This window comes from Lingula anatina, chromosome 5 (assembly GCF_051362555.1).
Source record: "Lingula anatina isolate TDL-2025a chromosome 5, LinAna3.0, whole genome shotgun sequence".
Lineage (NCBI taxonomy): Eukaryota > Metazoa > Brachiopoda > Lingulata > Lingulida > Lingulidae > Lingula > Lingula anatina.
The window spans coordinates 17,721,587-17,747,310 of record NC_141771.1 but is presented as its reverse complement, the minus strand read 5'-3'; the positions used below and the strand labels follow the sequence as shown (position 1 = coordinate 17,747,310).

At 39.4% G+C, this 25,724-nt stretch overlaps 2 protein-coding genes across 4 annotated transcripts; both read right to left on the bottom strand.

The window, feature by feature from the left end:
- Nucleotides 1-852: 852 nt before the first annotated feature.
- Nucleotides 853-7,385, bottom strand: LOC147761767 (monocarboxylate transporter 12-B-like). The gene is made up of 4 exons (XM_087014319.1): nucleotides 6,743-7,385; nucleotides 4,431-5,288; nucleotides 2,078-2,200; nucleotides 853-1,496 (listed from the first exon to the last, which is right to left on the bottom strand). The coding sequence occupies exons 1-4, from the start codon at nucleotides 6,915-6,917 to the stop codon at nucleotides 1,402-1,404; spliced, it is 1,251 nt and encodes a 416-aa protein (XP_086870445.1). The 5' UTR covers nucleotides 6,918-7,385; the 3' UTR covers nucleotides 853-1,401.
- A 14,032-nt stretch (nucleotides 7,386-21,417) lies between these two features.
- LOC106156499 (polyprenal reductase) lies at nucleotides 21,418-25,724 on the bottom strand. Of its 3 annotated transcripts, none has more exons than XM_013531775.3 (5): nucleotides 25,372-25,724; nucleotides 24,619-24,761; nucleotides 23,640-23,828; nucleotides 22,798-22,923; nucleotides 21,418-22,489 (listed from the first exon to the last, which is right to left on the bottom strand). In XM_013531775.3, exons 1-5 carry the CDS (start codon nucleotides 25,671-25,673, stop codon nucleotides 22,227-22,229), a joined length of 1,023 nt encoding a protein of 340 aa, XP_013387229.2. In that variant the 5' UTR covers nucleotides 25,674-25,724; the 3' UTR covers nucleotides 21,418-22,226. The 3 variants fall into 3 exon arrangements, with proteins under 3 accessions (XP_013387229.2, XP_013387232.2, XP_013387231.2); XM_013531778.2 differs by lacking the exon at nucleotides 25,372-25,724 and adding an exon at nucleotides 25,248-25,367; XM_013531777.2 differs by lacking the exon at nucleotides 25,372-25,724 and adding an exon at nucleotides 25,155-25,275.

The following is a 25,724-nucleotide window of genomic DNA, read 5'->3' as shown; positions in this document are numbered from 1 at the left end:
GGAAATGGACTAGGGTGCATGTCGCACGGCGTTTGCAGGAAAGGGTGACGACATTATACAGGAGCGGATTGAGGCTGTCTTCTGGGTCTTCTGGAAGACGGTCAGATTTTCAAGTTTATATTGATGGATATCCAATTTTTTTCTGTCGGAAGACGGTCAAAAATAGAGGATGGATCAACAAAGATAATTTGGAAGACTGTCAAAAAATATCTCTGGACCCGCCCCTGTTATACATGTATATAAATGTGTCATGCAAAAGCTTAGATGTGTGTCTGACACATGACGGAACCGGCCCACCTCACCATTCCCGCCCAATCTATTTTTTTTAATTAAAAATATTAAAATAAGTGGACTGGCCTGCCTTGTTTACTGATTGTTATCCCATAGTGCTTTGCATTTTTTTTTAGAAAAACTTACATGGAGAGAGCTGAATTTTGCCTATCTCAAGTGTATTCGGCGCCGAATTTTTGTGACACTCTGTGACTCTCTGGTTTTATCAATTTATTAAACTATTCTGCCTGATTACTTACATGCATGGCAAAATATTCCTTTGTGTTAAATAAATGGATAGATCTGAAAGACACGACAACTCTCTGTGGCTCTATAAATTCATGAATCTATAAAATAAAATAACAGGTATTGGCAAACAGGATACTATATGCATAAACCATAAAAATGATACAAATGCTTGACCCTCTTTAAAAAAATATATCATTCATTGCAACTTATTATATCAGTATTTTATTATATATATATATATATATATATATATATATATATATATATATATATATATATATATATATATATATATATATATATGTTCTTATTACATCAGCTGCTATTGCTCGCTTTTTGCAATTTACACATTGTCTTCATGGGCCCGTCCAATGAGTCCAATAGTACTATCTCCTTTTACGCCGTCGGGCAACTAGGGGACCAACAAAGATCTTCAACTGCTCTCTGTCACGCGCTAGGTGGTGAATGGTTCCCCAGCATTCTCTGCTTCGACAGTCCTCCATGTGGTCTTAGGTCTGCCTCTTTTTTTCGTGTCCCTCTGGTGTCCAGTACATGGCTACTTTTGTGGTGGAATTTAAGTATTTTCTCAGCACATGGCCAACCTATTTCTATCTTCTTATCCTGATGACTTCACTTATGCTTCCCTGGTTGTTTTTTTTAACAGACCTTCATTTGATATAGTCCTTGGGCAGAATATTTTAAATATTTTTTTCTGAGGCTTAAGGTGTGAAAGGTAGAAAGCTTCCTGAGATCTTCTCCTGTCATGCGCCAGCATTCTGAACCATAGAAAAGACGTGATAGTACACAACTCTCAAATATACGGACTTTGGTTTTTATGCTATATTGACAGCATTTCTAGATTTTCCAATCTGTCTGTTAATATCATAATGATAACATAAGCAGTCCCGAGGAAAACACCATAGAGCTGCTTGCTATGAAGGTGATCTGGTGAGTTGAAAAATGGTCCTTCAACCAACCTGGAAGTAAAAAAAAAAATTTAAAAAGAGACCTAAACCCTCATTAAATGCAATAATTTATGTCCCATTTAATAATTGTAATCACTGTTGTTAAATATCTGAGAAATAATAATCTGTTTTACTGATTTTCATCACTGTTATGATACTTAATAACTTAAGTAGACGACCACAACAAGCACAAGTCAAAAAGGTTCGCTAGCTGCAACAAACACATTTTGCGCATTAATTTTCTACGCCACAAACGAACCCCTTTCCCTATACATAGCATATTATCTGAAATGCTATGAGAATATTGATACATTCAAAATATGACGACCGAGGCTGGGAAATGTGAAAAACGCTATTCTTGTGGCGCAGTTCTGTGCATTCGTTTGTCGTATGTTTTTATTCATTTTTCATTTGGATCTTCATTTTAGTCAGTAAATTATACAAAATGTACATCGCAGACCATAAATACGCCACGCCCTATCACGATTTCTTTGAAGGTCTATATAATACTTTTACACATATTGAAAGGCTTTCTCTGTAATAAAAACTTTAATAACATCTTCCTTCTTTGTCAGTAAGGCTTAATCACTTACCCCCAAGTGGTGTCGCTAATGCAATAAGTCCCTGAGCGAGTGACATTAAGCCAAATGCATGCGGTAGATGGTCGAAGCCCACTACATCACGCAAAAGCAAGCACGGAATAGTAAGCTTTGCCCCTAAAATTTTGAAGTGTAAGAGATGTTCCATTGGTGGAAAATTATGTACATCACAGCAGAGGTCAATTTTCTGAGCCTTGTTTCAAAAATAATAATTAAAATAAAAATAATCCCAGTGGAAGGTTTGTCTCAAAGTAGTCAACATTAACCCGGGATATTCCAGAAATTCTAAATAGCAATGTTCAGCTAAATTACAATCAGTGGAGAATGTTTTAAAGTCTTAAACAGATACTGGCAGCTGCCCTGGTTATCTTATAAAGTAAATTAAAACTAATGAGGAGCTGGTCGGCACTTAAATTAACCCCCTAAACATTTAAACTTTTGGCGTATTATGCGCACGCACACACAGATCACCACCGCCAACAACAACATGAACACACACATCCTCTCTCCTGAACTGCACCTGTGTTGATGCCAATAACTGTTTGAACTTTAATATAACAAAGCGTATCAATTCTACTACAGACTTGACATTTAATATGGAATATTTTTTCCAAATCATTTTTCATCAGTTTTTTTCCTATTTTACTGACTGATAAATGAAAATAAGGATTAAAATCGTGTTCTAATAACTTTTAATTATCTCTTTGATGTCATTGTGACATCAGTTCATTAATGGAATTCGCCAGAGAAGCAAACAAAAACACATTGCCTTTTCTACTTCATACGACAACCATTAAATGAGATATTTTGGATCTCCATATTTTCCAAATTATTGTCTGCAAAAGAGTTACACGCTCCACAAAGGACCCTCATGCCAGTGTCTAGTCACAGTAACAGTCGCTGTTACGCCTGACCTCTTCTGGCTGCTACCAGCGCTCTCAAGCGGCAAGGCATTCCTTGGGATATGTTTTTAGAGTTCAATCTGGAATAACATTCCAGGCATCGGTCGAAATCTGTCCTATTTGGCCCAGTTTTGTTGTAGGACATGTAGGCCATTCATTTGGCGAGTAATGGCCTACCCACATATTGTCTACGTGGTTCAGATATGGCGGTTTTGATGACCAGGGTAGCTGTTCATTCCCTTGGTTCTGTAAGTAATCTGTTATTAAAAGTGCTCTGTGTGAACCGGCAATCCCACCGTACAACCTAAAATTGTTCTTAAGGTGCCCCCTATCAAATGATAGTCAAGTGGTTCCCAGATTATTCCTTTATTTAATCTGGTTCAGGTTTTCGTCGATGACTGCCATTGGTGTTTTGGCACCAATGTGGTGTCCACTTCAAATACTGCCGCTGTTATTGACCTAAGTCACTTTAGAGGCGGCACACACTTCGTCGTTGGCCTCTTCTGGATGTCTGTAAACTCTGTTTTGACTAGTTGAGCGGTACAGGGGAAATCTGACCTCAATAAAGAAAGCCACGAGGTTTCAGTGTTCAACCCAGAAACGATCATGGTCCCTAATTCATTAGAGAAACATACAACGATGTTTTGCTGTTTACAGTGGGTTCCTCGGAGGTCGTCTGGTATCCTAACCTGCTAAAACCAGTTTGGTGTTCGCTAAGGGCCTTGAAAAATGCGTTTTGGTGGCAATTTACCCCTCATTCTGAACGGACTGGGTGGTTTTTGTTTAGTTGCAACAGCATATCCTGAAAGACAGTGGGTCCTATACTCTGGTGGTAAGATTTTAATACATTGGGTGTGGCCTCTATGTAGGTACATCAGTCTGGGCATTACTCTATAAAACTGTGCGGACCGTTTCGTTTGGCGCAATTAACTGTCTGGCAATGTCTGTCTTTTTCGCGCCATTTTGCCACAGATTAACAAACTTGCAAAGCACTGCATAGCTCATTTTACACACTGCAAAACCGACCACTTGCATGCAAAATTTCAAATTCTTCTATGCAGCAGTTGCCGACATATGGATACTTTTCTGACAGAACCGTGCTTTGCCAAAGCCAAGCTTTGACCTGCCCAAAGGAGCACTACCCAATAAAATTACTTCATATTACATAATGCAGCAGCGTAACAAACCTGGTATTCAGTTAATTGGAAGCGACACACCTGACTACACACTTCTCCATTCACATATCTTATATGAGATCTTAGTTTTTTGAAAAAAGAACGCATTTCTACCTACACACACCTTCGAAACTAAAATATTCCATATTAAATGTCAAGTCTGTATATCTAGAGGCCGGCGCAGAATTTCAATTTGCCAAACTCGAAAGAACATATATAGATGGCTGCAAAATGCTCAGATAGAAGGACAGACATTACTTTGAATCTTACCTTGACAAAACCCAAACACTGCAACCAATATGAGCAGATGGAGAAATTTCGAGAACACTACAAGAAGAGCGACCGACATTCCACCTAGAAGTCCGTATATGACAAGCCATGTTGCTGCTGAGAAAAACTTCATATCCGTAAGGCACGTTGCTCCTATGCGTCCTATGACGACAAAAATGCCAATGACGACCAGAAACCAGGAGGCGTTGTCTGAACTTATCCCTTTTTCTTTGGCAAAAGATGGCAAAAACGCCAAGGTCATATTTTTACCCCACTGGAAAAGCAACGTTGATGATACGACACGAAGGTATCGGAAATTGCACAAGATCATTATCCTTGAGGTGTTCGTAGAATTGTCCTCTGTCCCTGAGCACTTATTGCCATGCTGGTTTTTCGGCTCAAACAGATCGGACAGAGATTCAGGATCCTGATTGTGATTTTCGTTTTCGTTCGTTATCGCCTTACCATTCTTGTACTCAAATCTTAAGAAAAGTCCGAGCAATATTCCAATGGTAGAATACCCCGCCGTGGCGATCATTGCCATCCTCCAGCTGTACATAGACGCCATTGACTGTATCAACGGAGAAAGGACGAAGAGACCTGCGCCACTGCCAGAAGTTGCAATTCCCAGTGCCAACCCCTTGAGTGAGCTATCATCGAAGCAGTGCTGGACGCTCACCATGCTGACGACACAGACAAAGCCGAGCCCGATGGCTTGTAGGATGCCGAAGGAGACATAAAGATAGTATAGGCTTGGGGCCATACTACTGAGTGCCAGCCCCAAGAACGCTAGGACAGAGCCAATCACTGCCGATAGCCGGAAGCCAAGTACTGGGACTAAAATTCCCGCTGACAAACCTGAAATGAGTAGAAGTTCACTTATAGCTAACAGTAAACGAGACTCTTCTATTACGATTTTAAAACTATAGTCCGGTGAAATATAAAAAAAAGATGTCTTCTTCTTAGAGAAATAACTTACAAGGAAAAATATTATTCAGGTTTATTATAAGACAATAAAAGTACATTTCCATTACTGAGTTAACGTCCTACAAAACAAATTTCATTCCATGCTTTTACATTTTTAGAAGTGCGTATTATAATGTTATTCTTATATACAAACAGCGATTGCAGAAGGCAATCTACAGTGACATCTATCGGTCACTTAAAACAATACACGTTATTCAACCTCTAACTAACCTAATTCATCATCATCATCATCATTAAAACATCATCATCATCATCGTCACTCTATAAGTGGGCTATATTTCAATTAACTGCATGGCAGTGGGGTCAGTATGAAGGTGCCAAATGTTCAAGTCGCACATTTAAGTATAATAAGACACAGGTTGTTTACAGAAGGAAAACATTGGTCGCGTTAAGCTATATCCCTACAATATAGGTCCCTACTACTAGATGTGCAAAGGGCTGTAGAGCCGCATTTTGCAAGTGAACGCATTTTGCGACTGCAACGCATTTTGCAACCAGGGTTATTTTCTAAGTCCCTGAAACAGTTTGAAGTACGAAATAGGTAGAATCGAAGTTGGGATGGGTTTGCTCTGACTAGGTATGCTGAAACTGGCCAGGCTACCCCAGGGGTGGACGATAATATAAAACTTACTTCACATTGTAATTTCCTAAACCATTGGAGTTAGACCCCATTTCCATAGATTTTAGATCGATCTATCCCTGTGGGGAGTCTCACTAAATTACTGTCAGCTTAGCCGGCTTAAGCGTCTGTCCCGCCTACTGAAAGCTGTAAGGGGGTAATTAACTATGGTGCACGCTCGGCTGACTGCAATTTAGCTTGAACCCCCAGGGAGTTAGGTCGATCTAAATCTTAATCCCTAGGTCGATCTAAATCTCTGGGAATACACCCTTAGATCGCATTCACAACGAGTTGAGCCAGGCTTTACAAATCCTGGGGACTAAATATGGCGGACGTACATGAAAGTAAAACCGCCTAATCTTTTAATAGTCTCTCCGCCTCTCACACGCCTCCCCACACGTCGTCCCTGCGGGGTGACAGCCATTTAATCTCGGCTCCATTGGGACGACACATGGGGAGGCGTGTGAGAGGCGGAGAGACTATTAAAAGATTAGGCGGTTTTTCTTTCATGTACGTCCGCCATATTTAGTCCCCAGGATTTGTAAAGCCTGGCTCAACTCGTTGTGAATGCGACCTTAGAAAGAGAAGGAGACCATGAGGGGAACAGCGGTATCGTTAACCCGCAGACCTGTTAGTCCGCGAATAATCTTCTGAATAGGCGCTAAGCCATCACAGCAACGTATAGTTGGGTTCCTCGTGGACTTACCAAATAATCCAACGGTGCTGAGGAGTAAAGCTGAAATCCATGCAATACTTTCTTCTTTGGCTTTGAAGTAATCCGATAATAAGACAATGTATAAACCCGATGAGTATTCCACCCCGTTGTAGAGACTATGGTAATAGAACGAACTGATTATTACCGCGAATTTGTCCGCTGTCATGTTAATAGATTTTACTCCTTCTGTCAGGGTGTTTATTCTCTTTCAAAGGCTCCGCGCTGAGGTGAATCAATAAAAAGAAAGTTAAACCAACTTCGCGATCTGTTTCCTTTATTCTTTACTCCTGGTAAAATCATCGTTTAGAAAATAAGTATTTTCTTTGCATGGCAAACAAGACGAAAACCAAGGCATCCAGGTCGATGACTTTTTCGTTGGCGGACTGGCAGTTGACTTCTCTCTGCGAATAAGTTTAATTCGGTTTTTATTCTCGGTTCGTTGTCCTGACGAGCGCCGGTCGTAAAAGGGCAGGGAAAATATCTCGACACCATGTATCGTTCATGTCACGCGATCTTACCGACGGACAAGTTAACTGCTCTAAGTGTAAGTCGGGCGTTCCTTAAGTGTCCATGGCTTCCGTTTGAGATCGGTAGACTGTTTGTTAGGTGCGGAAGGCCATTTCTCAAAAGATGACCAGGAAAGCTGAGTGTAACAATAAAAAGTAAGGCGTACTGACGTATGAGGGATGCACTTGAAACTCGACTGATGTGGTTGAAAATGTTTTGGGTCACTGGATGATGTGTAATCATACGGAAAGATACATCATGTTGAATAGATACACAGAATACTTTTACTAGCTTGGTGTGTTTTGTGTAGCTTCTGCAAGCCACAAATCACAACCGCTCGCTGCAAGGGTCTAGCAATTAAACCACGGAGCAGAGATTTAATGGCGATGGTGAAGGTGGGAGGCCATCGGGAACAAGCGACATCGCTTTTGTAGTGTGGTCGGTGTTTGAATGGTCTATTCAAATGATTTTTGATAATCATCTTCGGACTAGTATTTTTCGGCCTGCAGATTGCTTAAGATGGACGCTTTAAACTTTTCCCTGTTAGTTGATGTGAAAACAGAATGTATATATTACAGTATTGAGTTTGGGATTAAAAAGCAACGTATCATTTTTTTTAAATGTGTATCTGACATCTTAAAATTTATCATACAATATTTATTACTTGGTTCGACCAGTATCAAATAGATAAATAAATAAATAAATAAATAAATAAAACGCACTTTTCTACTCATCAACGGAATTCGACTTGCCTCACCACAATAGACCTTGGTCTCAAATATACCGACACAGCTGGGCGCGTCGACAGGATGGTTTATATTGACAAATGTATGTCCAGAGAAAAGGGAAGGACACTGTAGCACGACACTTCCTGCGTACAGGTTCGCCCGGTGTTTATGATGACATATGCATATAAAAGATATGGGAAAAAACACAGCCTTAAAAAACTGAACAAGTTTTTTATTACTGGTAATTGCTGCGTCCGTAACTATAATATTAATTGTCGATTTTCTAATCTTTCCAGTCAATAATTTTGAAATAAAAGGATCAAGTATCACACCTGGACACGTGCAACAGTGTGTCTCGCCTTTATTTCAACGACTTCAGAAATACACTTGTTCTACCTTTGATGAAATCATGGACAAGCACTACAAACTTATAGGGTTACTACTTAATATGGAATATTATTTTTTGGCGAGTAAATTTTCTAAAAAATATTAATTTTGTCTCTAACTACTTTAAATCCAAACCTGAGGTGTCACTCCATGTGTAGCCAGGTGTGTTACCTAATTACCACACAACTCTCGAAACAATTGATGCATGCAGTGGTATGTTCTGTGGTCAGTAATGTGAGGGGTGGTCTTTTCGGCAATTTTAAAAAAACGCATTGGCCAATCTTTGGAGTGTATTAAGAGAAGCAACAAAGGTATCGCTCTGAAACTTGACAGGTACCTTTAAGAAGATATGGTTCGACAGCTAAGCAACGCAGCTTACTATTAGATTCTTGCTCTCAGAGAAAATGGCCAGAAACGGACAGCCAATGCCAGGCAATGCAACATTTATCAGGAACCGTAAGTAAAGTCCTCCAAAGAAATGCTACAACAGGGACACCTACTCCAATACCTCGACCAGGGTGTCCGCGTATCACACCAAGAAGACAGGATCGTCTTCTCCCTAGAGTGCGCCGTGCTGGTTGTACAAAGACAACCAGTGTCCTCAGAAAAGAGTAGCAGAATGTCATTTAAACACCCGTTTCAAGATCCTTCGTGAACAATAGATTACTGCAAGCTAGTTATTTTGCACGAAGACTAGTAGGGAAACCATTTTTAACAGCATGGGATTCCATATTAGTTTACCGAAAACAACAGAGACATCCCGATAATAGAACATTGGCCACATACCCAATGAAACTATCGATCTACGTAGATCGATCCAGCTCTGACAGGACTCTAGCTGAATGCAGTCAGATTAAGTTACTAACAAGCCTCCTCCTAGCGTTGAGCAGAATACAGAAAGGCTGGTGATAATATAATTACGTTGAAAACAAAAGGGGCGTGTTAATCCGATTACATTCAGGGAGAGTCCCCGCGGAGTTGGATCGATCTACATGGACCGACAGTTACATTGGGAATGAGCAGACTTTAGTTTCCGGTGACTTATGAAGCTCAGGATGACGTTAAGTAGCAACCCTGTTGACACCGGCCACCTGCCCGTGACTGCGTGCTGGCAACAATATGGCATGGTTTGTTGAAACCACTTCCAGTCACGCGAGTACAGGGTCCCGTTTCATAAAGTCTGGATAAACAGGATAGTAATCCAGGGGATGATAAATTTATCCAATACCATATTTGGAAAAAGACATTCCCATAATGCAATTGGTTGCTATAAACACTGATAAAGCCATGATACATGTGGTTGCTGACAAAAAAGTAATCTATGCCATATTTGGAAAAACATTACCCACAATACCCCTGTGTTTTGTAGTCATCTGTCGTCTGCTTCTTGCAAGATGGAGCAAGCTTTCAGCAAGAGGAGCCAGAAAGAAGTTTCATTACGGAAACTCAGATCATCTTTTCTGAATGGCACCTATTGAACCGTTCACAATGGATTTTATCGGCCTAGCTGCTGCGCATTGACTCCACGGGGACTCTCGCTGAATGCAATCAGGTCATCAGACTGCAACGCCTCTTGTTTTCAACTTACTCGTAGAGCCACGGCTTTACTGCATTCTACTTTATCCAGGAGTAAACGTGTGAATCTGTTAATCTGATTGCATTCAGCGAGAATCCCCCATGGAGTTATGCCGATCTAAAACTTAATCTTTAGATCGATCTAAATCTCTGGGAAAGCACCCTTAGTGTGCAGTAGATAGGCCGTTAACTTTCATTGTGAACGGCCTCTAAGTGAACCTTTACGGAAAACATAATACTATAATTAGGAACAAGCACACTTGGAAATCCATAGCCGGGCAAGCGACAGCCGTGGCATTTTCAAGTAGAAATGCCACGGAATGCCGAGAGAATTGGAGACATTTAGTGTCCTGCGGGCAAAAGTCCCACAATCAAGTGAAGAAATCAAGAAACCAGAACTGGAGGAACAGTGGCCGATGTAGAGGGGGGGTGGGGGTCATGGGGATCCTGACCTCCCTTCTTTGATTTCTGATTTAAAAAAGTCACACTAATATTCCCCTCTTGGAATAAGAATTTTGAATAGTTGATTTATAGTTCCAAATAGAAAGACAAATAACAAATATAGGCCTATATTTCATTTTGATAGATTTTTATTGATGTGAATTCTCTACTGATGACAATTTTTTAAAACCGTGATTTTTTTTTCAATTCATGATTCCTCAAGTGATAAAGATTTTTAATCCATGAGTATTTATGTTGCACAAAAAAAAAAAAAAAAAAAAAAAAAAAAAAAAAAAAAAAAAATTCATAAACAAAGAAAAAAAAATGTATTACCGCCTCTTCCACTGTCCAAAAACTCTCTCGATCAAGTTACAACTTCTTTTTTGGAAACTATTATATCTCTGTTGCTGATTATTCATGCGGAGTAAATAAGGTGTCGACGGGAAAGACTTGCATATGCATGCATAGCCAATAGATCTGTCATCTAACAGGAAGCCTTGTGCAGCACCTCTCTTAGCCTCTACATATGTTCCTAGCCAGAGGCTGATTTGGGGGGGTGTCAGGGGGGTTCTGCATGCCCCCTCTCCTTCGATTTCTGAAAAAATCACACCCAAGCTCCCCTCAAATTAAAATTTTAACTTGCTGAATCATAGTTTTTTAAACCCTACAAAATGGCACCGTTTCCCCTCTAAAATACCAAATATTTTGGGGCCCTCCCACGTGCCCCGAACCCCACGCCAAGGGGTGGGGTGGGGGGTCGCCTTCGCATCCGCAACCCCCACCCCTTCAAATAATCCTGGATCCGCTCATGTTGCTAACGCAGAGCTCTGAAGACGTGACTATCCTGTGTACCACCAGTCCTCATAGCAGTACTGATGTTGGTAAATTTCCCTGAAAATAAAGAAATTGTGTTCTTGTAGGTCTGCAATAAATCTGAATTAAAATTTCATAAATATTTTAAATATCAAATGTCAAAGATAACAATAATGGTATGATATTTATATATATTTACATATACACACACTGGACAATAGAAGCGTCACCCCCTGGATCAAAGTAATTTTATAATGCCTGATCTACTTATAATGTGACTAATGAGTATAAAACCGCTGTACCATGGAATCGTATTGTTGGTCTTTTTGTGAAATTTGATGTTAATAAAATGATACCAGGAGCATATCATTCCACAGTAATTTATCTCCCCCAAAGTATTGGTTCAGTAGGGGTGACACTTCTATTGTCCAGTGTGTGTATATTATGATTACGTGGGCTTTCAATATTAAATTTTTTTAAAAATCAACTAATTTTTTAAATGTAAATCTTAATGTATAATTTTCTTAAAACAAAATAAACAATATAATTATATTCCAAGATGGCACATTCATTAAAATCATGGGAATAATATCTACAGGATAATCTATGTTGTTTGATAAGAAAAAAAACTGCCAGAAGAAACTGCCAGTGTCAAAACAGACCACATTGCATTAGTTGTGCCTCATGCAGTGGAAGGACTATGGTTGTGACATACTTTCTAATAAAATGGCCGACTTGGCAACGTTTGGCAGAGTCTGTCAATAGCAATGCTGATTTAAAAGGCATGTTTTTTAAGTAAAATAAAAGGAAATTACCTTTGTGGTCACACACGGCTTGGATGTTTATGCCATGGAAGACTTTCCTGTTGACAAAGCCAGATTCATTTTCCGATGGGGCATGGATTTTGACGTGCGTGCCGTCGATCGACACTGCAGTTCTCACCAGGCTTTCTTCCCATCTCGTAGACACCTCTCCTTACTTCGCCTATTTCATTGGGATGTAGTTGGAAATTGTTTAAATCGTCCTTCCTTCTGCTGTAATTCTTCTGTCACGCGAGCCGCTATCCGACTAACCGAGGACTTAGTAGGCCTCACGTACGCCGTGAGTGTCGCCGGTGACGAGCAACATCGATTCAGTAGCGTAAAATCTCAAAGCAATCAACACTTGGTCTCTCGTGGAGATTGCATGGTTTCTGTTCGTAGCAGGCGCGATGTCAACTTTGATCAAGTCTGTTATATAGGCCTAATCAAGTCAGGCCTTGCTGAAGCGCAACCTCTCAATGGAATCAGTAGCCTAGCTAGGCCTAGGCCCTATCACTCAAAGCATCAAAAGCAAACGCACCTCTTCCAAAAGTTCTCCCACTAATAAATATCATTCTACCTTTGAACGTCTGTAAAACCTCATATAATTTACTGCCAAACCAAGCAGGTTGGCCATTTTTGATGATTTAACGGCGTGATATCAGATTTATACCACCTATTTCGAGTGGATAACTTCATTATGTACAATAGTGCCCATCACGGTCAGTAGTCATTCGAGTTATGAGAAAATAAGCGACAAGCACATTGGCCTATACCTTCACTGTCGCAGTCCTTAGAAACTGTAAAACAATTTCCGTTTTATGTGTATATAAGATTTATGTACAATGGTTGAATAAACTTCATTATTATTATTATTATTATTATTATTATTATTATTATTATTATTATTATTATTCCTTACGGCAGGATATCACGCCTTATACCGGATCTACAGCTGGGATAATAATTAGGGATATTGTAGGCTCTTTTTTTTCATCCAGATACAGAAAATGAGTTTTTTCCTGCATCTAATTATTTAATGCATTTTTGTGCTTTGTGGTGATTTAAAACGATGAAAAGAAAATATAAAATATTTTTTCGTTGCAATGTAGGCTATAAGCATAGGCAACTCGAGCTATCAGTATGGGGCGTAACTTCATCCCTGAACAATTAAATCCACGGGAATGTAGCCTATACACTCCAATCCCGTGCCGTCATTTCGGTTTAAATGGTTTTGTTATGGAGTTTGAGCCCCATTTATTTTGCTTTATCAAATCTGATCTATAGACAAAATTACGTTATAATGTCCAAGTTTGAACTAAGACTTTTAAGAAAAATCGCTGGCAGGGTTTTGGAATACTAAATGATGTCATTAAATCGGCGTTGAAACTGTGAGCATGGGGGAAGCCACTCAGCCGTGGATTCAAAACAAAGTTCCCCGACGGTCAGACACCCACCCGTACAAAATTCCTTTTTGATAAACACCCCATTTCCATAGATTAGATCGACCTACTTTAGATCGACCTAACTCCCTGGGGGTTCACGCTAAATAGCTGTCAGCCGGGCGGACACGAAAGTTAATTATCCCCTTACAGCTTGTAGTAGGCGGGACACACATTTAAGTCGGATTATCTGAAAGTAATCTAGTGAGACTCCCCGCGGGGATAGATCGATCTAAAATCTATGGGAATAGAGCCAAAGAGCTCCCAAAGTCTGTTTCATTGATCTACATCTTAAGGTCATCTGAGTGCATATACAAATACCTGTAAACATCGGCCGGTCTTGTAACAAGGTAGCCTACTGCCTACTTTAAGTTCACTGAATTGAATGTTAAAATTCCTATAAGGGCCCGTAACGAGTTGTATTTCAAAGCCAGTGAGAAACCTGCCAAAAAGATCCGACTTTTTTTATTGAACGTTAGGAAAGTTTGGCGTAGTCAAACGACATTTTATGGCGACAACAATCTCCAGAGCTTATTTATGCACATGGGCATTCTGCACATGCTCAATTGTGCCCTAGAGGGGTAATCTCCTTTGAGGCACATGTTGCTACTTATACCATGGGGCATCACTGCCTGGCCTCATTTTGCTTGATTCATTCTGTTCACGAGTATGATACAATCAAGCTACAAGTTATCTCAAATCTGCAACTGAAATCTTCAGTTCAAAAAATTTCATTTTACCTCTATGAGAACTTTCCAGCAGTTCACTCGATCTGTTGAAGCGTACAGTGACAGATTCTGCACAACTTCAAGCAAGGATCAACAGTACAATTGCTGACTGTTACATGAATGCGGTAAGTTTTAGTTTCTCTAGCTATTTAGCAGTTGCAGTTGACAAAACGTTCTTTATCCAGGTGTTGCTTGTTTACTCGGATAGCGGTCACTGCGACTGCACAAAGCAATTAAGGGTCCTTGCGTGTAGAATCTCCAGTCACCTGAAGACATAGGCGGACGCAACGTCCCGAAATTTATTGGATATCACATGGGCACATGCTTTGCCGATTCAGTTACCTACTTTTAGTTTCCCACTTCTATCATATTCCTCGTCAGGCGTTTCACTGTTCAGGGTAGATACCTTAGCAAAGTAGAGTATCTTGCTCAGTCTGACCTGCACATCATTATAAACCAGCTCAATCCAAAAATCAACCCTCCTTTCCTCATCAACTATTCGTTTTTGTTAGCACTGAAGTTACCATTTACACCTACTGTTTACTTATCATTGAGTTTCACATTTATAGCTCTGTCTTTAAGTCTTCTGAAGAAAATTTGTGGTCTTATATCAACTCCCACCCTCCACACATATCTACTACTTGGGTTCACTTACTTAGGGCATTACAACTGATAGAGCATCTTAATTAAGTCAGAGAAGTAAATAGTTATTAGCTTTTCACTTTTCAGTAAGCAAGATAATTTTGCATGGGTATTACAAGTCCCCCAGATATGGAAGATTTAAATACTTATTGAAGCACAGTGCCTTCATTTTTATCATATTCAATAACCTCTGTCCATTTTCTTAAGACTTCTCTCTTTCAGCTTTCAGTAGGATATTGCAAAACTTTCCCACCCTAGTTAATCGTATAAACATGTCTAGTATTCCTGACCCATTTTCAAGTCACAAGGCTCCATGAAAAGTCTCCTGTTCTCTGATTTAAATTAAAATTACAACCCAGCTTTACGACCCTTCTATGGCCTATTAACTGAGGCTGGTCCCTTAATTAAGCAGTTGATAGAGGCTTACAATGCCTGACCCTACTGCTGAGGGTAATTATGCCCTCACCATAGCAAATGCATCCTGGCCACCTGTTATGATAGTGATAAAGGCTGACAGCTGCCTAGTAGTAGTTCTCTAAAGATAAATACGAGCTATAAAGATGAACAAATACACTGGAATTACGAGTTACTGGCGAAATAGACTGAATTCCTTTAATCATTCAACAATTCAGTGGCGACTATTAAGTTATGCATCTGAACTCACAACAAGATAAAACATAAAATTTATATATTATATATTATATACATATATCTGAGTTTCAAAAATGCACACTAGCTTAGACATGCTTTTGAAATCCTAACGTTTTTAGGACCAGTGGTTGAAATAGAAGAACGCATTTTATAATATACCTCAATTTAATAATCATCTTGGGCATCTGTTATTTTAGAGGCTAACATGACAACTTGCCGTATATTTGAGTGTAAATAAAGAAATCCTCCAAAAACAAAATAAACGGCTTCATCTGGGAAATTCAGTCTCCTCGGTAGTAAATAAGACCATGATTCAAACCTTCATGTAAAGTGTACCCCATGATAACATACAAGACATACAAAGACAGGAGTCTGACATAATTCCAGATGTACACCCTGGCAACTGGGCAAGCATCTTAAGAGGGCATTTCATTCACTAGTTCCCTCAATCATCGAGGGTTTAATTCTTATAATAGTGATAATAATAATAATAATGATAATAGTAGTAACAATATCATTTTTCACTTTGTTTGCTGAATGCCACTCGGGTTGGAGCACACCTTTCGGACATGGGGCAATACAAACTTAAGCCTAATAAGCATGGACCCATCAGAAAGAATTTCTCTCAGTAAGTTGAACTAACCCCCCCCCCCCCCCCCCTTTCACTTTTCTTAATCAGACTCTGACCTTTTCAGGGCCTCATGTAAATTGGTCACTTAACTGTATCACGACCTTTTCAGGGCCAAGGTACACTTCCTTTCTAGGTCAGTTTCTGACCTTTTTAGGGCCTCATCCACGTAACTTTCTTAACCAGTTTCTGACCTTTTCAGGACCAAGGTAAACTTCCTTCATAATCAGGGCCTTGTGCACTTTAGTTTGTTAAACAAATTCTGTCCTTTTCAGGGCCTCATACACATTTGCTCTCTTATCCGGATCCCGACCTTTTCAAGGCCAAGGTACACGTACTTCTTTTCAGGGCCTTGTGCACATTCGTTTTTTAATCAGATTCTGTCCTTTTCAGGACCAAGGTTCGCCTTTCTTTACCAGTTTCTGACCTTTTCAGGGTTTATGTATGTTGTGTTCTCTACCAGTTACTGACCTTTTCAGGGTCTATGTTTGTTGTGTCCTTAACCAATTTCTCGCCTTTTCATGGTTATGGTACATTTCCTTCTTAATCAGATCTTGTCCTTTTCAGGGCACATTCATCTTTTAACCTTTTCAGGACCAAGGTTTACCTTTCTTTACCAGTTTCTGATCTTTTCAGTGTCTATGTATGTTGTGTTCTTTACCAGTTTCTGACCTTTTCAATGTTATGGTACACTTACTTCTTTATCAGATCCTGTCCTTTTCAGGGCACATTTTCTTCTTAACCAGATTCTGTCCTTTTCAGGGCACATTCGTTATTAACCAGATTCTGTCCTTTTCAGGACTAAGGTTCACATTTGTTACTAGTTTCTGACCTTTTCAGGGTCTATGTACGTTGTCTTCTTTACCAGTTTCTGACCTTTTCAAGGCTATGGTACACTTACTTCTTAACCAGATTCTGTCCTTTTCAGGACCAAGGTTCACATTTATTACTAGTTTCTAACCTTTTCAGGGTCTATGTACGTTGTGTTCTTTACCAGTTTCTGACCTTTTCAAGGCTATGGTACACTTCCTTCTTAACCAAATTCTGCCCTTTTCAGGGCACATTCTTTTCTTAACCAGATTCTGTCCTTTTCAGGGCACATTCTTTTCTTAACCAGATTCTGTCCTTTTCAGGGCACATTCGTTTCTTAACCAGATTCTTTTTAACCAGTTTCCTAATTTTCAAGGCATCTTGCACATTCGTTTCTAAACCAGCTTCTTAAGTAGATTTCGGCCTTTACAGGACCTTACATACATTCATTTCATCACCAAATTGTCCTTCTCAAGGTCAAGCTACATTTCTTTACCAGTTTCTCAAACAGATTCTGCCCCTTTTAGATCCAATTTGTTTCCTACCAAGATTAAGGCCCCCTTATACACCATGCATGCTGCACAGTTTCAGACCTCTCCATTTCGTTTATTTATTTATTTATTTAATTTTCTCATAAAGCATTAATGTCATTTCAACTTAATTTTTCTGGCATCTTTCTATGCCACAGTCAGTTTATTTATTTATATTTTATTTCCTACTGCATCGGGACTAATGGCATGCTTTTCCAACATAGTTCTTTATTTACTTATGCGTTCCTCATCAGTATGTTGGGTAAAGTGGCATGCTTTTAGGACATACTTGTTTATTTATTTATATTTTCCTCACCCGCTACGTCAGGTTGAGTGGCATGCTTTTATGAGATGTTTATTTATTTATTTATTTATATTATCCTCCCCGCTACGTCGGGTTGAGTGTGATGCTTTCATGACATGCTTATTTATTTATTTATATTATCCTCCCCGCTACGTCGGGTTGAGTGGCATGCTTTTATGACATATTTATGTATTTATTTATATTCTCCCCGCTATGTCGGGTTGAGCGGCATGCTTTTATGACATTTATTTACTATCCTCCCCGCTACGTCGGGTTGAGTGGCATGCTTTTATGACATATTTATTTATTTATTTATTTAATTATATTATCCTCCCCGCTACGTCGGGTTGAGCGTCATGCTTTTATGACATTTATTTATATATATTATCCTCCCCGCTACGTCGGGTTGAGTGGCATGCTTTTATGACATTTATTTACTATCCTCCCCGCTACGTCGGGTTGGGTGGCATGCTTTTATGACATATTTATTTATCTATTTAATTATATTATCCTCCTCGCTACGTCGGGTTGAGTGGCATGCTTTTATGACATATTTATTTATTTATTTATTTATATTATCCTCCTCGCTACGTCGGGTTGAGTGGCATGCTTTTATGACATATTTGTTTACTTATTTATACTTTCTTCCCTACTGTGACGGGTCAATAGGCATGCCTTCTTTACAGGGTTATTTATCTTTTTCCCCACTATCAAAAGTTTGTGTATGTGCATGCACGCTTTCATAATTCATTTACTTACTCATTTTCCTTTTACTAATTGCCATTATTTTTGTGCAAGTTCATTGTTCTCCAAACTGCATCGGATTACTTCATTCTTTCCTTTGTGGGGTTTTCCTTGCCCAGTGCATTTGCACCAGTCAAGGTTATGGCCTCTTTGCAACCCCACAAATGAAATTTGTGCAAAATTGTTGGTAAATAATAACTTTTGCTGACTCGTCGCATGGTAATTTTTAGGATGATGAGTCTCATTGAATATTTGATATATAATTTTTATCCCTAAGGCCATAACATTTAATACAGGCAACAATTTGCTACATTGTTATTATTGTTAATACCATTAGGATAGAGGAGTTGTATAATAAAAGCGGCCTGGTTTGGCCAAATCACAAACAAACAATATTCCTTGTTGCCTTCTTTCTTGCTATGAATGAGACTATAAAAGTTTGTGGTACACTGAGATGGAGGAGACATAAAGGAAAGTTTGGCGTAGTCAAACGACATTTTATGGCGACAACAATCTCCAGAGCTTATTTATGCACATGGGCATTCTGCACATGCTCAATTGTGCCCTAGAGGGGTAATCTCCTTTGAGGCACATGTTGCTACTTATACCATGGGGCATCACTGCCTGGCCTCATTTTGCTTGATTCATTCTGTTCACGAGTATGATACAATCAAGCTACAAGTTATCTCAAATCTGCAACTGAAATCTTCAGTTCAAAAAATTTCACCCACCACCATCCCCGTCTCCTCCTTCATACCACATTTGTCTCCTCTGCTGACCGAACTTTGCTTGCATTATATTTGACCATCATACTGCGTGCGTTTTTACTTTGATTTTTCAGTGTTGTATACCTGTCAAGAGCACCACTGCCCAGCGAATGTGCCAGTACACAGACGCCTACCAGTAATGCCACAGTGAAATCTTTGGATGTATTCATCTAGAGCAATGAATGGGTGGAGTCGCCTACCAGTAATGCCACAGTAAAATCTTTGGATGTATTCGTCTAGAGCAACGAATGGTTGGAGTCTTGTCTTTTACAAGTTAAACTTTTACATCTTCAACTGAAGGACGGCTGTTGCTTATGTCAATCTGTGGTCCACGCATTGCAGCATCCACACCATCTTCCTAATCCAGAGGAAAGGGAGAAGAAATTGTATGTGGGTAGTCATTGCGCATGACTTTACAGGTCCTTTAAAGGCTACCTCTGTACTGGACAGTCATCAGCCCAGCAAGTCTTGCGGGTTGATCAAACATTAGTATCGACATATGGTGTTAAGAGTTTTGATTTTTCACTTGTTGCCGTAGACTTCTTTCAATGCCCACCACCAGCCACATATCAAGTCTCGTCGTTCCATATTACATTCTCCCGAGTTCAGATGATATTGGGTCACCTTTATAAGAGTATGTGACATTGTCACATGAAGATTTAGTGGGTTCATTTTCAGATTACTTTTTAAATATAACGAACAGTAGCCCAGCAAGCCTTGCGGGTCCATTTTTGATATGTGCATACTGCAGAGGTCATTGGAACAGCTGTATAATAATCTGTCATACACCGTTTTAGGGGCCAAACAGGCTCCATTCCCGGTTTTTGCTTACACGATTATTAGCCATTTCAATGTGTGGCGACATGAGTTTTGCCAAAATACAACTTGTGTACCTGCTGTTTTCATGTTGTATGAGAATTTTGACTCTATTTTTAAGACCCAGTCATGCTTTTCGCATAATACGGCCCAGCTTGTTTGTGTGTGTACACATGTATGAACATTTCATGCCACATTGCTTTCTTTAAAAATACAATGTTCATCTATTTGCGATTTGTCTGACACACATAAAAACATAAAAATTGACTTTTAAGTTACAGCTACCACTTAAACTGCAATTCTGCATTTACAAACTACGTTTGCTTAGACAACAATTTTACCGTCTTACTTTCTAATTGTTATAAATTAATACACAAGAAACAAGACGCATTAATACAATCCCTTGAGGCACCTCGGACCTTGGACGAATAAAACGTCCCATTCGTCAAAAGTTAAACATAGGCATATCACAAAAAACATTTAAAGTCCTCTAATTATATGAGGTATGGAATGTCAAAACAATAATAATATATTGCACCATATCTATTAACAAAAGCTGTCGTAACATACTATGACTAAATGGGTTCGAATCCACGTTGAAACAAAAAAGTACAGTTTTCTATATCTGCAAATGGATGTGTTAACTGATATATCTATTAACTCCAGCACCCTGAGCTTCAGCTGGCATGCAGTTAGATTTATCCGAATGGTAAATTTTATCAAACTCATTAATCATTAATACATTTATAAAATAACAAATTGCTGCTGCAGAGATTCTATGTTAAAATAATCACAGATTTTTTTTTTACTTTTTTTCAGCTGGTGATAACAGGAAGGAATGCTGAATGCTACTTAGGGCCCCATGTCCTTGTATTGGGGTCCAGGTTCATAGGAACTTGCCTTGTTTATTATTCTGAATACATGTACTAGATCATGATATGCCCTTGGCCTAAACCTATATTGAAACTCTTACAAAATAAGTTAAACTGGACAAAGTAATGTAAACCTTTTGACTTGAAAGTAAAATTTATGTAATATGCTTCTTACAATCTAAAACCTTTCACATCAAATTATCTAACAGTGGGAATGTTCCACTTTAAATATATGGTATACATATAATCTCATGTATATAACAAAATGTTTAACACAGTGAAATCAACACTGCAAAAGCAGACATTAAAATTTAACACCTGTTAAAACTTGGAATGAAACCTTACACGTTCAAAACTGATCAGAGATACCACTAGAAATGGAAATAATTAGCAAAATAAGAAATTCAGCATCACCAGTTAAAAACTTAGAACACTATAGAACCCAAATGAGTGTGAAATTTATAAACATTTTCCTTAATAATAATAATAATAATAATAATAATAATAATAATAATAATAATAATAGAGTATATTTTAGAAAATACTGTTATTTATGTACTAGTACACAATGAGGCACTCTGTAAATTGGAGTCTCGCTTATATTGATTTTTCTTATTGCCCAATTGCCACAAAATAATCAAAGAAAACAAAAGTGAACTAGCATTATAGAGAATTTCTCCTTAAATTCTACAAACCATTGCTTTGAAATATAAGCCATGTTATAATGCCTTACCACCCCCTGTTAATTTAGAGGTACCTGGTTTAAAGGCATCCGTTTCAGAGGAATATCCTTGACTGGAATTACCACGGCAACAGAGATACAATATTCTTTCAGTTATTTGTTTTTATCTTTAAGTATTTGTCCATTTATTATCTCTTCCCCCCCCCCCCCCCCCGACACATTGTCATTGTCAAATTGCTTAAAAGTGGGAAAAGCCAGCCACCTAATCCCAATATACCAAGAGACCATTCACAATGAATTTTGTCAACTTGGCTTATGTGCACTAACTCCACAAGGACTCTTGCTGAATGCAATCAGATTAACAAACTAGCACGCCTCCATCTGGGATTGAGTAGAATATAGAAAGCTGGCGATTATGCAAATACACTAGGAACAAGAGGGGCGTAAGACTGTTAATCTGATTGAATTCAGCAAGAGTTTTTGTGGAGTTAGTGTACATTAGAAAGGTCAATAAAATTCATCGTAAATGTTCCCAAAGTAATATATAGGAATGACTGACCACTACAACCTCAATTTCATAAAGAAATACTCTTTCTTTCACAACACTGCTACAACAGAAATGGTATGAGGGCCGCCCTGTCGGTGGGATACTCCTTCTTGAAGACCACCCCATACCTCCTATGGATATGCAGTGCATAGAAGATGTGATGCACCAGGAGATGCAGGGTACACAGGCACCAGGCTCTCTGTCTCAGTCCCAGGCAGATCCCTATGGCGGTGTAGATGAGGATGTCAGCGAAGAGATGGGGGCAGGAAATCCAGCCAAACCAGTCCCCCCTGGGAACTTTGTACCCTGTGGAAACTATTTGACCTGAAATGAATGATTTGGAGTAGTTTTTAGTGTTTTTTAATTTACACATTGACCTATATATCATATATGTGCATATGTCTCTCTCTCTCTCTCTCTCTCTCTCTCTCTCTGTCTCTCTCTCTCACATACACACACACACACTCACTCTCTCTCTCTCTCTCACATACACACACACACACATTCTCTCTCTCACACACACACACACTCTCTCTCTCTCACACACACACAGACACACACATCTCTCTCTCTCTCTCTCTCTCTCTCTCTCTCTCTCTCTCTCTCTCTCTGCACTGCACCCTGTGACTCACCTGACTTGTCTTTCCTCAGGCTGGTCAGTATGCTGTAGCAGATGTGCTGGTGTTTAGAGGCCAGGATGAAGACCATGATCCCCACAGGGTGATACCAGTTGATGCAGCATATCAGGTGTAAGAGACCTGAAAGAACAGATTCATGTACTGGTATATGACCCCCATTCAAAATGGATGATCCAACTATTTACTGATCCGCCGACTAAATATGTTCAAAAGCAATTCCCATGATTCCTGATGGTCTCCCCATCTTCACATGTGCCGTCGCTGCAGGGGGCTAGTAATTAAACCTCGAAGCAGAGATTTAATCCATTTAAAGGTGCGTATGGAGTTGGGGAGACCATTTGGATTCAGTGGCATTGCTTTTGAACATATTTAGTCAGCAGATCAGTAAGTACTCATAGCATCCATTCTGAATGGGGCCTTTGGTAATTACCCATAAATTTCTAACACCAGTTTCTTCAAACATTTAATTATTTCAAGATGCTTTAATTTTAGTCATTAAGCAACAGCACCAACATCTAATTTATGTCCCGTCATCATAATGGATTTTCAAGTCAATGATGACTTCTTATTCAAGAAAATATGTTTTATTATTTTACCTGAAATGATTTTGAAAAATGAAACAAGTACATGCTTTAAGAAAGACAAAGAAAGAAGGGAAAAAAAAGCCCACGGGGAATCGATTCTATTACAGTGTCTATTACTGAGCTTTTTAGTGGGTCGCCATATTTGACCCTCGGACTAGTTAGTCCACTAACTTCTTAACTAACTTCCTTGCTTCCAGAGGTGGTCCTTCAGCTACCAGACTTAGCCCAAGGCAGAGAACTAACTTCCCTTACCTTGTCTCTCCAGAGGGGGTCCCTCAGCCACTAGACTTAGCCCCAGGAAGACTGGAAGCAGATATTGCATCACATGGGGGAGAATGTTCATGTGCACACTTGTGTATATGTTCAGGTGCAGGCACTCATCAAGTCGACGTACATGTTGGCATATCAGCATGGAAAGGCCGATCATGGTAGATAAAGCATCTGTAACATCAAATATTTAAAATTTTAATTTCCATCAGAGAAGAATTTCATCAACTGTTTTAAGTTATCATAATGATGTGATTTTTTTCTTCAGTCAACAGCTAATATTGAGATTTTACCTCCAATATTTCGATGTCTATCAGGACATCTTCTTCAGGGAATGAGGCTTAATTTCCATGCACTGATTTCATTTGTTGAAGTACCACAAAATTTTTTTATAAAAAGTATCAAAATAATTTATACATAGATATCAGTTGTGAAATTTCTTCAAAGTTTGACATAAGATGGATGGAATTCAATTATCACTTGCTTACACAAATATTAAGTACTTTATAAAACTATGACTTACACATACAGATACCATTTGTCAAATTTCAAAGTTTGATATAAAATGTATTTAAAATTATCATTTCAAAATACACAGGGAGTTTCGGGGGTGTATGTCAGGGGTTGGACTGGTGCAATTAAGGGAAGTTTTTAGGGCACATTCAGAACAAACTTTGTTAACTTATAGATCTGCGGATCAAATATGGCAGACTCGCTTAAAAGTAATGCAGACTAATCATAATGCCTTGATGGTCTCCCTGCCTCCATATGCACCGTTCCTACTGGTACAGGGGCCGAGCAATTAAGTCTTGGAGCTGAGGCTTAATCCATTTAATGGCACGTGTGGAGGCAGGGAGACCATCAGGGGATTATGTGACTTGCTTTTCAGAGGGGTCGGCCATATTTAGTCCACGGATCAGTTAGTCCGCAGATTATCTGTTCTGAATGTGCTCTTATATATTACCTGTACTGTTATGATGAGGCTGTGCTACATACTGCAGTATAACCTGGGTATAAGGCACATTCCAGTCCAACATATAGGCACCAAAGACATTGATACCTAGCCAGCTCAACCAGGACAGACTTAGGATGTAGTATACAACAGGTCTGAAATATAATCACAGTCATTAAATACAGGTCAGACTGAGGGGTCAACTATTTTAATCATCATTTTCGCAATTCTACAAACCATACGCTGGGGGGGGGGGGGGGGGGATGTCATCTGCCTCTCACACATCTCCCCATGCATGTGAGAGGTGGAGGGTAGGCCTGTTGTGAGAGGCGGAGAGACCATTACAGGCTTAAGCGGTCTTCCTTTCATGTATAGTACTATAAGTCCACCAAATTTAGGTCGTGGCCTTGCTAGCATTCGGCTCTTCTCGATCTGAATGGTCCCATACAGTGGACTAAGTACTCGTGTTGTAACTAGTACAAACCACTAGCACTACTGCTAGTAGTACACATGTAGGTCTACAGTGAAAAAAATTAATTAAGGACAACCTTTCCATTTGCTATCTCCGATGATCAACATTAAAATTCTAAAATACACCCCAACGGAATACAACTTTACTAGACGCACTGCACTGCACTGACCAGTCCATCGATATAACAGTGACCACAGGATATGCTCTACTTATTGCGTTGATTTCTCCTCTGTAATGACAAGACTGTCCGCAGACACTAGTGCAAGCTTGCCGATCAAATGAACACGCATTACCTCCAAATAAACGTCACTTGGGCCAACAAGGAGTCATCCCTAGGTTTTGCCTTCTTCGCTTTGCCTATATGCACGCCCGTGAAAACTAAAACGAGTCCGATACAAATTTCTACAGCGACATAAAGCATCAAAATATAATCCAGCGGTCTGCTCGAAAACATTTTTGTGACCCAATTACGTTGTTTTCTGTGACGATAGAGGGCATTGTACGCGAAGACAAGAGAAAGGCGTTTTGTACAGGTGAAGGACCGGTGTGGCGTGATAGACCCGTGCCGTGACGAAACCGTTCTGCACATGCGCATTGAGGGTAGATTGAAAGAAGTAACTTCCGGTATGACGATGTCGTCCTAAGT

Coding starts and splice junctions, on each gene's coding strand:
- LOC147761767 (XM_087014319.1), bottom strand. CDS start 6,917: ATGACAGCGGACAAATTCGCGGTAATAATCAGTTCGTTCTATTACCAT. Junction 5,289..6,742: donor CAGCACCGTTGGATTATTTG/GTAAGTCCACGA, acceptor TACTCATTTCAG/GTTTGTCAGCGGGAATTTTA. Junction 2,201..4,430: donor AGTGTTTGGGTTTTGTCAAG/GTAAGATTCAAA, acceptor TCAAAATTTTAG/GGGCAAAGCTTACTATTCCG.
- LOC106156499 (XM_013531775.3), bottom strand. CDS start 25,673: ATGCGCATGTGCAGAACGGTTTCGTCACGGCACGGGTCTATCACGCCA. Junction 24,762..25,371: donor CAAGTGACGTTTATTTGGAG/GTAATGCGTGTT, acceptor ATTATATTTCAG/ACCTGTTGTATACTACATCC. Junction 22,924..23,639: donor ACCCCCTCTGGAGAGACAAG/GTAAGGGAAGTT, acceptor CTGTTCTTTCAG/GTCTCTTACACCTGATATGC.